The sequence below is a fragment of the Globicephala melas genome, chromosome 3 (genome assembly GCF_963455315.2).
Source record: "Globicephala melas chromosome 3, mGloMel1.2, whole genome shotgun sequence".
Taxonomy (NCBI): domain Eukaryota; kingdom Metazoa; phylum Chordata; class Mammalia; order Artiodactyla; family Delphinidae; genus Globicephala; species Globicephala melas.
Window position 1 is genome coordinate 164,778,316 of NC_083316.1, and position 15,062 is coordinate 164,793,377.

A 15,062-nucleotide genomic window follows, 5' to 3' on the forward strand; every position below is an offset into this window, starting at 1 on the left:
ATTAATTTCACCAATAACTATATATTAATAACTGGATAAACTGGGTTAGATAAGATATATTATTAAAAATAACTTCATTTTTTCCTAACTTGGCTACTAAAATTTTAAAAATTACATCTGTACTTCATATTATATTTGTATTAGACACTACTGCTCTAGACACAATGTCCACTGTATGAGATAGACAAGTTAATTAAATGAAATCACAGGAAAACATCATATCAGAATGCCAACATTTTACAATACAAAAATCCTGAAATAGGCAGGAACCAAAAATACAGGCAAATGTTTTAGGTAAAAGAAATCTAAAACCAAAATGCAACGTGCAAATCTAATTTGGATCCTAGCTCTCCAAAAAACCGGACAACTATAAAATATACTCTTGGAAAAGTGGAAAATTTTTGATTTTCTTGGTGGACAATGCAGTTTTGTTCTTAGTAGGAGACTGTCCTCATTCTTAAGAAATGAACGCTGAAGATTAAAGGGGGAAGTGAATGTCTGCAATTTCCCATTAAATGGTTCATCATAATATATATAACGAGAGATAAAATCTTAATTAGTGAATCTAGATGAAGGGTTCATGGATGTTCGTTTTATTGACGTCACAGATTTTCTCTAGATAAGAATTTCAAGATGAGGGACTTCCCTGGTGGTCCAGTGGTTAGGACTCCACGCTCTCACTGCAGGGGCCCGGGGTTCAATTCCTGGTTGGGGAACTAAGATCTCCTAAGCTGCGCAGCGCGGACAGTAATAATAATAATAATAATAGTTTCAAGATGAATACCTGGAAGAAAAATCCACCCGTCAAAACTCATCTTACTTACGGTAAATTCAATTCCAACTTCTGCTACTAACAGAAACCAGCCTACGTCGTCTTCCTTCCCTGAGACTCCTATACTTTTGAAGCTTTGGGGCTTTACAGGGCTCTGACGTGGTAAATTTAGTATTTATATGAATTCCTTCACTCCTGCATTTATTTAGATCACACACACGTGCTGCCTAATAACCTGCAAAGGTTTCTCTTTCCAACGGAATATAACTTACCAAACTTCAATAACCGACACCCACGGCCGGAACAAAGCCACCGAGTGCTCACCGGGACCCGGGGACAGGGGGCCATTGGGGCCGGAGTGCCGGGACGAGAACGACAGAGATGCTATTCCTTTCCCTTGTGGAGAAAGGACCCAAAGGTTGCTCTGGAGCCTTTTGAAATCGGGAGCATCGCGGATGAAGACAAGGCCTGGCCGACCCGCCTCCACCCAGAGCTGCCGCCCGGACCTCCGCTGGCCGAGCGGGCCCGGACTCTCGCGGGAAGGGCCGCCGCCCGGGAGCGCCGGCCGGAGGCGGGGGCGGCCAGGTCAGCGCGCGAGGCCACGTCCTCTGACCCTCTTATTTGGTGTCTTCTCCTCCTGCTTGACCGCACAGAGGCGGGACACACCAAGAGGCGAAAATCTTACCTCAGACCCGCGCCGGACCGCACAGCAAAGACAGCCGCCGCCTTGCGCACGCGCAGATCCAAACGCGCACGCGCACGCGCACTTCCAGGCTCCTCGCACAGCGTAAGGGGCAGGGCCTCGGAGGTTGGGCAGACGCCGGAGGCTGTTCTTCTTTCATCTCGGAGCAGAAGAGAGGTATCTTTTTCCTCCCGCGGATTGGTGCTGGGGTGCTGGGTCAGGGCCCGGAAGGCAGCGCTGTGGTCCAGGACCTGTGTAGTGGTTTGTTTTACTCCATAGCCCATGCATCTTACATGTCTTACATGAATAACAATTGCTTTCAAATTTTGATGCATAGTGTCATTGCACAACTCTTGCTGCACTTTCCCCACGGAGATATGTATACAGTTACCGCCTAGATGTACTTGACTTTTCCACATGGCAACATAAATTCCCTGTGCACCATTCATTTTTTCATTATAGTTTAGCTTCCTCTCTGTGATTCCCCCTACCTGGGAAGGGAGCTTCAAACTGCAGTTAGGGCGAGAGGGAGCAAACGCTTCTGCATCTCAGTCTGGGGCCTCTGACGCTGGAGGTGAAGAGGTGACCCTAAGTTTAAGATGGCTTCTGCTAACTATGTGGCTGAGGCTGCTGTCCTGAAGCAATGGGGAGATTCTTCAGCCAATGAGTTGCGAGAGTGACTGTGATACCCAGTTGAACTCTGGTTTCCATTATGTTTTTGAGCTTGACGATCCATTTTAGCTACCGACAGATAAAGAAAACAGCTTATTGTAATTTGGGAGACCAAGAAATGTGGAGTTCTCAGTATTAGCCTGGAGTCAGTCAAAGGCTAACGGTGCAGTGACCTCCCACAGCAGAGATTCACGGGTGTTAATAATCATGTCATAGAAGGAGGCAAATAGTTAAGGTGGCTATGCACAGTCTAAATAAGTTTTAGGAATCTTATAAGTCATCTTTCAGTAAAAGAAAAGGGAATTTTTAATGGCTGTTATTCACTCTGGTGTGAGGGACTTGTTTCCCAGCGTTATGGTCATGAGCTATATAATGAACCTACTAAATCTGATTGAATTGTAATTTATCCTCAGAAAGTTTACATCTTCATTATTTATTTATTTATTTTTGGCCACTGCAGCTTGGGAGTCTTAGTTCCCCCACCAGGGATAGGACCCTGGCCCTGGCAGTGAAAGCGTGGAACCCTAACCATTGGACTGCCAGGGAATTCCCAGAAACTTTATGGCTTTAGATAGCAACGTTTTACAGGGATGAAGAGATTCCTCTTGAGAGGAGGTTAGATCAGGTGAGTAGACCTAGAATCAAAGTAGAAGGATAGGGAGGTCGAAAGTCTTGGAGATTTATGGCTGAGAAACTGGAAGAAGTATTAGGGGCTTTTAGTGAAGACTTGTGGCATCACGGTCCAGGTGTATTGTATTGTCTCATGAAACTGAAACGGTATTAGGAGTCAGGATGTAAAGGAATACTGGAGAAAGTAGGCCGCTGACCTCTTGTTCTAGAGCATTTCCTGAAAACGTTTACCATTGTGAATACGTATCTCTTATAACTCTGAAATGTTTCTAAGGATTGGAGAGCCTTTCCTTTGAAATGTAATCATCAGGAAGGATAGGGCCTCTGGTTCCCAATATCTGGGGCTTCCCTGCACAGTGGCCCAGGGTAAGTCCTTTGCCTACTTTTCTCCAGCTTCTTCCCTTGCTCCTCCTGGGAGATCAGAAAGAGTGTGTATAGCTGACATGCTGCTCAGGGAAAAAAGCAAACAATGAGGTAAGACAGCAAAGGACAACAAACATATTTTTAAATTGTGGTAAAATATACATAATATAAAATTTAACCATTTTTAAGTGTACGACTCAGTGGCATTAAGTACATTCGCAATATTGTGCAGCTACCCCCACTATCCATCTCCAAAACTTTTCCATCATCCCAAACAGAAGCTCTGTAGGGTAACAAACACTTTTATGAGATTGGTTCAATATTTTGGTCTCCAGGGTCTCTGGAGATGAGAAAGTATCAGTTTACTTGCAGTAAAATGAGGATGTTGAATTTGTAATCAACACAGTAAAACTCTAACGAGGTCTCATTCCACAAACTCTCTACGCCCCACCGTGACCTCTGAAGTGGATGCCCACATGTAGACACTTCAAAGAGCCTCCCGGAAGGAGCAGCCTCCCTTGAGATTGAACTTGAAATGACAGGACAAAATTCACTTTCTGGACACTATTATTCCCTTTAGCCTCATCCTATTATTTTTGGTGCCTATTTTGTATATTTTCCACAGATGATGACATTGTTCTAAACACTCTGGTATATGGGACTTTCCTGGTGGTCCAGTGGTTAAGACTCTGAGCTTTCACTGCAGGGGGTGTGGGTTCGATCCCTAGTCGGGGAACTAGGATCCCGCATGCCCTGTGAGTGGTAATGAACAATCATATTACCCTGGACTTCTTGCTGGCCAGTCAAAGCAGGGTGTGTTTGGCTGCCAGCATCTCTTGCTGTACCTAGTTTAATATTTAACTGGCTTGGTTCTGGATGGGGAGCCTGGCTGTGGTATATCCTCCATTTACCTCGAATCACCCTACTGGGAGTCATGGTCCCAGTCACTCTTGTCAGATGTTCCCTAAAAGGAACAGAACCATTTTGGTCCAAGCTCTATCAGGACAGTTTGTTAGGGTATCTGTGTTAGTCCCCTATTGCTGCTATGATAGGTGTCGACAAAAGTAATCAATAAGCAATCTACAATAGGAAAAGAAAAGAGTTTTATTTGAGCCAAACTGAGGACTATAGCTTGGAAGCCAGCTTCCCAGATTACTTTGAGAAACTGCTCTAGAGAAGCCTTGTTTTCAGTACAGCTTTATGTCTTGTGAGAACAAAGAACATCAAGAAGGTCAGGGATACATTCCTTCAAGGTTTAAAAAAACAGATCAGCACGTGCACAGCTAGTCAGTGTGGTCTTGGCACCTGGAAAGGGAGTCTTAGTATGGAAGGAGTACCAGCATTGGCGTCCCAGGAAGGGAGGCATTTAATCTTTATTTATTTTTTTTTAAATTTATTTATTTATTTTAATCTTTATTTTTTATTTTTTTATTTTTTTTATCTTTATTTTTAACATGGACATTCTTTACTTCTGGTCAATGGACACTTTTCTTTAATAATTAAAGCAGACTGCAGTGCATGTTTGATAGGCCACAAACAGGCTATTTTTCTTAGCATAAAATGCAAGTTAACTCATGTATAGGCCAGAATGACTTCCCCATACCTCAATATGTGAACCTCTCTTTTTATCAAAGGTTACCAGAAACTTAGTATCTTAAGACAACACAAGTATTTTATCTTACAGCTGTAGAGGTCAGGCATCTGGACTGGGTCTCACTGGGCTAAAATCAGAGGGTCCACAGGGCTGTATTTCTTCCAGAGGCTAGAGGGAAGAATTCATTTCCTTGTCTTTCCAGCTTCTAGAGATTGCCTCCATTCCTTGGGTCATGGCTCCACATCGCTCTGACCTCTGCTTCCATCCTCACATCTCCTTCTCTGACTCCTGCCTCCCTCTTTCACTTACAAGGATCCCTGTGACTACATTGGGCCCACCTAGGTAACCCATGGTAATCTCCCCATCTCAAAAGCCTTAATTTAGTCATAACTGCAAAGTCCCTTTTGCCATATAAAGTAACATTCAGAGGTTCTGCAGATTAAGACATGGGTAATTTTGGCAAGGGGCACTATTCTGCCTACCACAAAAAGTACCTAAAAAGAATTCTTAGCTAGATACATGAAAGATTGGGGGCTAGAGGTGTGGAGAAATGGTGCCCTTGAGACTTTGCCTCTATCCACATAGACTATGCAGGCAAAGACTTGACCTGTGGTGAGTCTGGGAGTTGGCCCTGTGATCCTCCCAGAACATGAGAGGATGGGAGGCCTGTCATGAGAGTTTCTCATTGCCTCCTGGGTTCTGATGCTGTAAGAGGCTTTCTTCTCTGCCACCTTCAGAATATAAAACTGCTTAGCTGTGTCTAGATTTGGCTCTTCGACTACAGGGAAGAGGCCCAGTCACAGATTAGGGGTTAAAGTTGTTGGTCATTTGGAGCCAGAAGTAGAGGATCTGATTTTCCCCAGAGTATTGCTCAAATGGTGTGGTCTAATACAAGGTTTTTTCAGGGGGCGGGGAAGGGTGGAGGTAAGGGATAATTAGGGAGTTAGGGATTGACATGTACACATTGTTATTTAAAAAGGATAACCAACAAGGACCTACTGTATAGCACAGGGAACTCTGCTTAATGTTATGTGGCAGTCTGGATGGGAGGGGAGTCTGGGGGAGAATGGATACATGTATATGTATGGTTGAGTCGCTTTGCTGTGCACCTGAAACTACCACAATATTGTTATCGGCTATACTCCAATATAAAGTAAAAGTTTAAAAAAGATCAGTTTATATAAAAAAACTAAATATAGATATTGAACAGCAAAAAAAAATAAGGTTTTGGTTTTTTGTTTGTTTGTTTGTTTTGGTTGTGCCACACGGCCTGTAAGATTTTAGTTCCCGGACCAGGGACTGAATCCTGGCCCTCAGCAGTGAGAGCGTGGAGTCCTAACCACTGGATCGCCAGGAAATTCCCAAGTCCAAGGTTTTTAGTTCCACTTCCTGGGTCTCCAGAGCAGATTCGAGTTTGTTCCACTTTGCCTTCAGTGGAGCAAAGGATAAAGTACATGGGCAGTAGGTGAGGGTGTCTCTCTCTCCTGTGAAACTTTTACTGAATAGAATGCATTTAGCTAAATCTATAACTCCAAACCATTTACCCATGTTATTTTGAATGTCATCCATTAAGGTGATGATATTTGGTAGCGATGTTATAAGAAGGGAGTAGTCTTGTTTAACCCTCTATAGTCTGTAGGCAGCCTCCATATATTCATACTGGCTCAGGACACACCAGGGAACTGAAAGGTGACATGGTAGGAATCAGTACCTTCTTTCAGTAAGTCAGCTATGACAGACCGTAATCCTTCAGCGCCTGTCCTTAGCCAGTACTGTGGCGTATTGGTCACCCACATGGGTAGGAGAAAGTTAACTGGTTCCCACCAGGTGACACCCACCATAGCAAAAGCTTTAGGCTTATTTCATGAGGTTGACCAAGGCGGTCCATTCCAATAATGGGAAAAGGGAGAGTCTGGGAGGAACAACCAGGACAGAAGCATCTCTTAGCAAAAGTGGGCCGATTTTAATAGTTAAGCAGGTAATTACCCTTTTAACTCATTCTCCTCCCAATTCATTCACTTCCTGGGGTGAAGGGGGAGTGCTTCTTGGGGGGAGGTCCTTAAGGAGAGAGATGATGTGTATTTCCTCCTTCAAGAGAGAATCAGCGCCTCTGTTTTTGGCCTTCTCCTTTTGCCCTTTTGGTCTTTTGTTACTTTTTGGATGGTCACTGGCAAAGCAGAGGATAAAGTATCTCAATTTCTACACAGTATTCCTATTGTGGGACACCGTGCTGCATTTTTTTTCTCCAGTAGAGGGCACCAGACCTCTTTTTCCAGGATCCTCCACTCCATCACTTCTCATCTCTCCAAGAGTTTGGGCTCCTACCTCCTCTCTAGGTGTCCTCCTGGTGAGAAGCTCCCCTAAGCAGGGCCCAACGCCCATCTCGTGGTTTGGAGCATTCTTTTAGTAGGGTAAGCCATCTCCTTTGGGCTCCTAGGGAGGCAGGGATATAAACTTCCTTGACTTTGGTTACTTTAAGCAGTGTTTTAGTTGGGCCAACCCAAGGGTTGGGGATGGGGTCTCAATATCCCTCTGGGGAGCAGCGAGAATGATGCTGTCCTTCACAGCAGATCTGATTGGGTCACAGCAGAGGCGTGCTGGCTGTGGACAAAGATGCCTCCCCTAACTGTGCTTCGGAGACCGGCCTTGGCTTGCCATTTCTGCCTTATTGGCTAGTTAACCTGCTATAGTGGTCCCCAGGGATGAGGACATCGTCTTGTCTCAAAGTGCCCCAAATCACCAGCCTGACTGTGGGACCTCCTCTTGCTACAGTCCCACCCCTCGACCTGATCCCACCCTAAACTCAGCTCTTTGGAATATTCAACTAAGCCACGCCCCTAGGCCTGGTCGCGCCCCATCTCCGCCCCACAGGCCTAGTAAACCAAGCCCCGCCCATAGCCTGGTCCCGCTCCAGGCCCTCTCCAACCCCAAGTCCTAGATTGACACAGCCCCAAGACCCAGTCGCGTCTCTCCGTGGAAGGAAACTAGTACTTCTCCTCCACTTGCGGCTGGAAGCTGCCACGGCCCCTCCCAACCCAAATTTCCCAGCTCCCGAGGCCCGGCCCCTGACGCTGTGCTTGGCGCAGAAACCGGAAGCAGCCGTGCACTTCTGCGCGTGCGCAAGCCGGCGGCCATGTCCCCTTGCAACCCCGTCTAAATCTGATGTAAATTTTAGCCTCGGTCCGCGTCCTACCTGGTTCAGCCCAGCCCGCCCCAAGTCTGGTGCGCGGGAGGTGGAGAGCTTGGCCTTGGGGTCAGAGGCCAAAAGGCGGCCGCTTGGGCTGTGCCCACCGCTCCACGCTGGGACACCCGCGCCCGGGGCCTCCAGCAGCCGCGGCTGGTACCAAACTCACTGAATCAGGAACTCTGTGAGAGTCCAGCAGTCGGGGTGAGTCTGCTGCAGGCGAGAGTTGGAGAGCCATCCTCGTATTTAATCGGCCTCCAAAATCATCCTCTGCTCTCTTTCCAGAAAGGAAAAGCATCCCTGCCATTCGGGTTACGGGGACGAGAGTCTCAACCTCGTCTCTGCGCAGGTCTGTGGATTTCGGCTTGTTCTGTGAGAATGGGGTGACATTTGCCTAACTCCGTCCCCACCTCTCCCTTCCTGATGCGAGAGATATTATTTTTAACCTGTGATTTTTTTTTTCTCTTCCTGTGGGCATCAGTTTGCTACATTATATTCAGCTGCATAAAAGTGAACTGATTACTTAGTATCTTTTTAACCCCCCTTGCCAGTTGCAGCTCTAAATGTTAGTCATTTATCTGTAGATTTTTTTTGAATTTCACACCGAAAGTGTGATCATATGTCAGTTTCTGCGTTTTCTTTCTAATTTTGTGTACCTCATATTCTTTTTATTTATTTAGTGCGTTTGCCAGGACTTTCAGTTCAATGTAGAATAGCATTTAAGTTGCATCCTTGTCTTGTTCCTGATCCCAGAGGGAATTATTCTGCCATTTCACCATTAAATAGAATGTTTGCTGTAGGTGTTTGTAAATAATATATATTTTTTCTAATTAAAGCCTATTTCCTTCTAGTCCTAGTGGGTTAAATTATTATCATCAATGCATATTGATAGAGATCAGTCACTATTTTGTATCGAAGGGGATGAGTCATGTGATCTTTTTCTATTAATGTGAATTATATTAATCATTTTAATTATGTTAATCATTTTAACCACACTTCATTCCTAGGAGGAAATGAACTTATTTTGTGATTATTATCTTCATTATTCATTTCTGGACTGTACTAATACTTTAATATTTTGCCCTTGTGTATATGAATGAGATCTTTCATATATTTATGTACGTGTGTGTGTGTGTATACACATATATTTGAGTTTTGAGTACTTTTCTGGTCTTGGAAATACACAGGAAAACAGCACCCCCCACCCCCCAAAAAAATGGAATTATGAATCCTTTACTTACTTGGTGAACCTGTCTGTAAAACAATCTGCAACTTCTGTTTCCTTTGTAGGTATGTTCTAAACTGCTAATTTTTTTCTTTAATGACTGGATGTAAACAGGTTTTGTGTTTATATTCATTTATTTATTTTATTTTATTTTTTGGTCCTGCAGCATGCGGGATCTTAGCTCCCTGACCAGGGATCGAACCCGTGCCCCCTGCGTTGGAAGCGCAGAGTCTTAACCACTGGACTGCCAGGGAAGTCCCTATATTTTTTAATTTTTTAAACATTTTTTTCACTTTATTATTTTTTTAATTGAAGTATAGTTGATTTACAATGTTGTGTTAATTTCTGCTGTACAGCAAAGTGACTCAGTTATACACATATATACATTCTTTTTTAATATTCTTTTCCATTATGGTTTATCCCAGGATATTGAATATAGTTCCCTGTGCTATACAGTAGGATCTTGTTGTTTATCCATTCTATATGTAATAGTTTGCATCTGCTAACCCCAAACGCCTAGTCTATCCCTCTCCCACCCTTTCTCCCCCTTGGTAAACACAAATCTGTTCTCTATATCTGTGAGTCTGTTTCTGTTTTGTAGTTTCATTTGTGCCATATTTTAGATCCACATATAAGTGATATCATATGGTATTTGTCTTTCTTTTTCTGACTTACTTTACTTAGTATGATAATTTCTAGTTGTATCCATGTTGCTGCAGATAGCATTATTCCCTTCTCTTTTTTATGGCTGAGTAGTATTCCATTGTGTATATGTACCACATCTTCTTTATCCATTCATCTGTTCATGGACATTTAGATTGTTTCCATGTCTTGGCTATTGTGAATAGTGCTGCTTTGAACATAGGGGTGCATGTATCTTTTTGAGTTATAGTTTTCTCTGGGTATATGTCCAGGAGTGGGATTGCTGGGTCATATGTTAATTCTATTTTTAGTTTTTTGAGGAACTCTATACTGTTTTCCATAGTGGCTGCACCAACTTACATTCCCACTAACAGTGTAGGAGCGTTCCCTTTTCTCCACACCCTCTCCAGTGCTTGTTATCTGTAGACTTTTTAATGATGGCCATTCTGACCAGTGTGAGGTGGGGTACCCCATTATAGTTTTGATTTGCATTTCTCTAACAATTAGCATTGTTGAGCATCTTTCCATGTGCCTATTTGCCATCTGTATGTCTTTGGAGAAATGTCTATTCAGGTCTTCTGCCTTTTTTTTTTTTTTTTTTTTTTGGCTGTGTGGCATGTGGTATCTTAGTTCTCCGACCAGGGATCAAATCCGTGCCTCCTGCATTGGAAGTGTGGAGTCTTAACCACTGGACTGCCAGGGAAGTCCTTCTGCCCATTTATTGATCGGGTTGTTTTTTTGTTGTTGTTGAGTTGTATGAGCTGTTTGTGTATTTTTGCAATTAAGCCTTGCTGGTTGCATTATTTGTAAATATTTTCTCCCATTCCATAGGTTGTCTTTTCGTTTTGTTTATGGTTTCCTTTGCTGTGCAAAAGCTTGTAAGTTTGATTAGGTCCCATTTACTTTTGTTTTTATTTCTGTTGCCTTGGGAGACTGACCTAAGAAAACATTGGTACAATTTATGTTGGAAAATGCTTTGCCTATGATCTCTCCTAGGAGTTTTATGGTGTCACACCTTATGTTTAAGTCTTTAAGCCATTTTCAGTTTGTTTTTGTGTATGGTGAGAGGGTGTGTTCTTTTTTTTTAATTTTTATTGGAGTATAGCTGATTTACAATTTTGTATTAGTTTCAGGTGTACAGCAAAGTGAGTCAGTTTTATATATATGTATAGTATATATAGTATATATATAGAGTTATATATATAGTATATATACTATATATATATAGTATATATATACTATATATGTTATATATATAGTATATATATACTATATATATATAGTATATATAGTATAGTATATATAGTATAGTATATATATATAGCATATATATGTGTGTATGTGTGTGTATATATATATATATATATATATATATATATATATATATACACTCTTTTTTAGAGTCTTTTCCCATATAGGTCATTACAGAGTACTGAGTAGAGTTCCTGTGCTATACAGTAGGCCCTTATTAGTTATCTATTTTATATATAGTAGTGTGTATATGTCAGTCCCAGTCTCTCACTTTATCCCTCTCCCTCCTTGCCCCCTTGGTAACCATAAGTTTGTTTTATACATCTATGACTCTATTTCTATTTTGTAAATAAGTTCATTTGTACCTTTTTTTAGATTCCACGTATAAGCAATATCATATGATATTTGTCTTTCTCGTCTGACTTACTTCACTCAGTATGACAGTCTCTAGGTCCATCCATGTTGCTGCAAATGGCATTATTTCATTCTTTTTTATGGCTGACTAATATTCTACTGTATATAGATATTCTAATATAGATATACTAATATTCTACTGTATATATAGATATTCTACTGTATATATATATCTTCTTTATCCACTCCTCTGTTGACGGACATTTAGGTTGCTTCCATGTCTTGGCTATTGTAAATAGTGCTGCAGTGAACTTTGGGGTACATGTATCTTTTTGAATTATGGTTTTCTCCAAATATATGCCCAGGAGTGGGACTGCTGGATCATATGGTAGTTCTATATTTAGTCTTTTAAGGAACCTCCATACTGTTATCCATAGTGGCTGTACCAATTTACATTCCCACCAACAGTGTAGGAGGTTTCCCTTTTCTCCACCGGCGAGGTTGTGTTCTAATTTCATTGATTTACATGCAGCTGTCCAACTTTCCCAGCTACACTTGCTGAAGAGACTGTCTTTTTCCCATTGTGTATTCTTGCGTCCTTTGTTGAAGATTAATTGACCGTAGGCGTGTGGGTTTATTTCTGGGCTCTCTGTTCTGTTCCATTGATCTGTATGTCTGTTTTTGTGCCAGTACCACACTGTTTTGATTACTGTAGCTTTGTAGTATTGTCTGAAGCCTAGGAGGGTTATGCTTTTCACTTTGTTCTTTTTCCTCAGGATTGCTTTGGCAATTCTGGGTCTTTTATCGTTCCATATAAATTTTAGGATTATTCTAGTTCTGTAATGTCATGGGTAATTTGATAGGGATGGCATTAAATCTGTAGATTGCTTTGGGTAGTATTGCCATTTAGCTTTATCTGATTCTGTTTAAGTTTTTTAAAATATTGTTAATTTTGTCACATACTCATTTTTTTCCCTAAACCTTTATGCTGTTCTTTTTCTGCCCTTATAAGTCAATGGTTACCCCATTGATACTGATTTTTCTTCTACAGGAATGGATGATATTTGTAAATACAATTAACCCTTGAGCAACATGGGTTTGAAATGCACGCGTCCACTTATATGCAGATTATTTTCAGTACTAAATACTACAATACTACAGGATCAGTGTTGGTTGAGTCCTTGGGTACTGGGGGCTGACTATGAGTTATACTCATATTTGCTACTGCTGGAGGGTTGGTGCCCCAACCCCTGCAATTGTTCAAGGGTCAGTTGTATATAAATATATGTACCACACCAGCCATGGATTTCTAGTGTTATCTGAAACAGTTATTTTAATTTCCTGCTTCTACCCTGTCACATAAGTAGTCCTGATTTGCTAAAGATAAATATGTGTGTATCTCCTTATCCCTATAATGTGATGCATTTTTATATAGCATATACCACCACCTGATACTATTTTGTTAATTTAGTGGTCCTCCTTCAAACGATTATAAGACCCAGGCACTTTAGTATTTTTCTGTTTTGTTCAGTGCTGTGTCTCCTGTGACTGCACATAGTAGGACAGGGTGAATATTACCGAAATAAATATGAGATGAAGGAGCAGGAGGTCAGGGCCTTAAGGGAAGCATCCCTGCTGAAGACATAGGGCTTAGTCAAGAGAAGGAGCTCAAAGATAAAACACTTGAATAGAATACTTCATTTGTCTACTCTCCATAGTGTGCCCAACAGGGTTCTAGGCCAGACCCTGGTAATGTTAGGGCATAAGGGCCTCACTGACAACTAAATTGTAGGGTATATGTTCAGAAATACACTCATTGGGCATTTAGGCTTTGAAGGTAAATACAGCTGCATACACACAGCTCCTCAGCAGCTTTCTAATTGAGTAGCATTGAGCACATAGTTAAGTGACTCTTTCCAAGATTCTTCAACTATAAACTGGTTTTGATAGGATCTGATTTGCAGAGTTTCTATGAATAATCTTTTTGCAGAGGTATAGGCATCTCTTTGCCAAGTCATTCTCATATCTTGGTTGCTTAAATGGAGCATGTTAGTAAAGAATGTTACAGTTTGTATTGGCTTTAAAATACATACTTCATCCACGGCAGTGGAAGAAACTGTTGCATTTTCGTTATTTGAAATTTGTGCAGTAGTGCTACAGATATCACTGTGAGAGATGACACACACTGCTAACTTCACTCCGAGTGTTCTTGTTCTGCTGCTGCTGTACCTCCTGTACAATTCCTGCAGAATTGAGTAGGAGAAGTCTTCTCTTGCCACCTGCATGTGGAATTCAGTCAGTTGATGCTCTTTCTCAAAAACCAGGTTTTGGGGACCCTGCAGCCCTTGTGGGAGAGGGTCTAGTAGTCAGGGACTGAGGAGTAATACATGTTAGCCTGCCAAGCAGTACAGAAATAAATATTGGAAGTGGAACCCCCGGAAGTCTGGCATACAGGTCACACTTTCCTGGATTTGAGATGGTGTGTATATTCTTACTATTGAAGGCATTCTCTGATTTTTTTTTTATGTTTTCATTATTATGGTCAAATTGACAGTTAAATTTTTTTAGACTACAGTTAACTTGCTTACAAAATGGGACTCTTAACCTGTTTTTTTTATGATCTACAAGAACCAGAGGACTGTTTTATAGCTCTAGAGGAGATAAGATTGCTCTAACTTCTTCCCCCCTCCCTCTATTTTCTTACAAGATTGATGTGTGTTTGCTTGGGTGTCTTGGGGCTATGCATGTCTGTGTGTGTGTGTGTTTTGAGGGGAGTGATCACTCCTAACAGATATGCTGCAAAATCCACAGTCTTGATTATGGAAATTGTGGGGAGACCCAGATTCTCGTGTCTTCTTTCTCCTGCCTCAGCTCTAACTTCTCAATACTCTGTCTTTCTTCATGAAGGGAACATGGAGGAAGAAAGAACAGCTGCTGAGTTACAGAAAAATATGACACAGGTGAGTAAGAGCTAATAATTCTCCAAAAGAATATTTCAGTTCCACCGGGCCATCGATCTCCTAATTGTTTAGAGCAGGGGTCAGCAACCTGTTCCTGCATTGGGCCACATAGTAAGCATTTTAGGCTTTGAAGGCCATAGAGTTTCTGTTTTACTCAGTTCTGCCATTTTAGTGTGAAAGCAGCCATATACAGTGGATAAACAAATGTTTTATTGTGTTCCAATAAAACTTTACTTACATAAATAAATGATAGGCTGAATTTAGCTCATGTTGTATAATTTACAGCCCCTGGCCTTGAGTGCAAGAAAATGTGGCCGGCTGTGGGCCTGGGTTGAATCTTGTGCTTCTTGCAGACTCCTGGGCCCAAGGTTTGTGGGGAATGAAAAAAAAAAGGAAAGCTCTCTGTCCCTCAGTGTGTTTTTATTCATTAAAACCTCATCCAGATTTGACCCAGTGTTTCGTGTTGTGCTGGTTGCTGTGGTGGGATATAAGGAAGCAGTGAAATTGTTTCTGTAACAAGGAATTTTTGCTGGTTTCAATGTAGAAATTATTATTTCATTTCTAGAGCATTTCATTTCTGCTAGATCCTCTGGATGTTCTGGATTATTGTAAGACTGGAATTGGTCACCATCAAACTGTGGAAAAATAAATTTATTGTTTCAAAAGTGTTGTTAAATCTGTGAGAAAATTTGATCAGTCAGGATGCTTATGTAGAACGAAGAAGATCTGATGA

The 15,062-nt window shown here is 41.7% G+C and overlaps 2 protein-coding genes across 28 annotated transcripts in view; one reads left to right on the forward strand and one right to left on the reverse strand.

The window, feature by feature from the left end:
• LOC115865168 (zinc finger protein 177-like) overlaps nt 1-15,062 on the reverse strand; it is a 133,486-nt gene that overhangs the window by 76,529 nt on the left and 41,895 nt on the right. For 19 of the 23 annotated variants that reach the window (XR_009563556.2, XR_011377357.1, XM_060297165.2 and 16 more), the window contains exon 4: nt 1,458-1,705. The gene's annotated coding sequence lies outside the window, so the exon portion shown is untranslated. The other 4 variants (XM_070045325.1, XM_060297184.1, XM_060297166.1 and 1 more) reach the window with 1 other exon arrangement.
• The window catches only part of LOC115865167 (zinc finger protein 558), a 67,998-nt gene continuing 60,754 nt past the window's right edge, over nt 7,819-15,062 (forward strand). Inside the window, exons 1-3 of one of the 5 annotated variants that reach the window (XM_060297162.1) lie at nt 7,819-8,101; nt 8,183-8,246; nt 14,277-14,329. In XM_060297162.1, coding sequence (XP_060153145.1) covers nt 14,282-14,329 — 48 coding nt within the window. In that variant the 5' untranslated portion in view covers nt 7,819-8,101; nt 8,183-8,246; nt 14,277-14,281. Of the gene's footprint in view, nt 8,102-8,139; nt 8,247-11,156; nt 14,330-15,062 lie in introns of those variants that run through there. The other 4 variants (XM_030879592.2, XM_060297163.2, XM_070045324.1 and 1 more) reach the window with 4 other exon arrangements.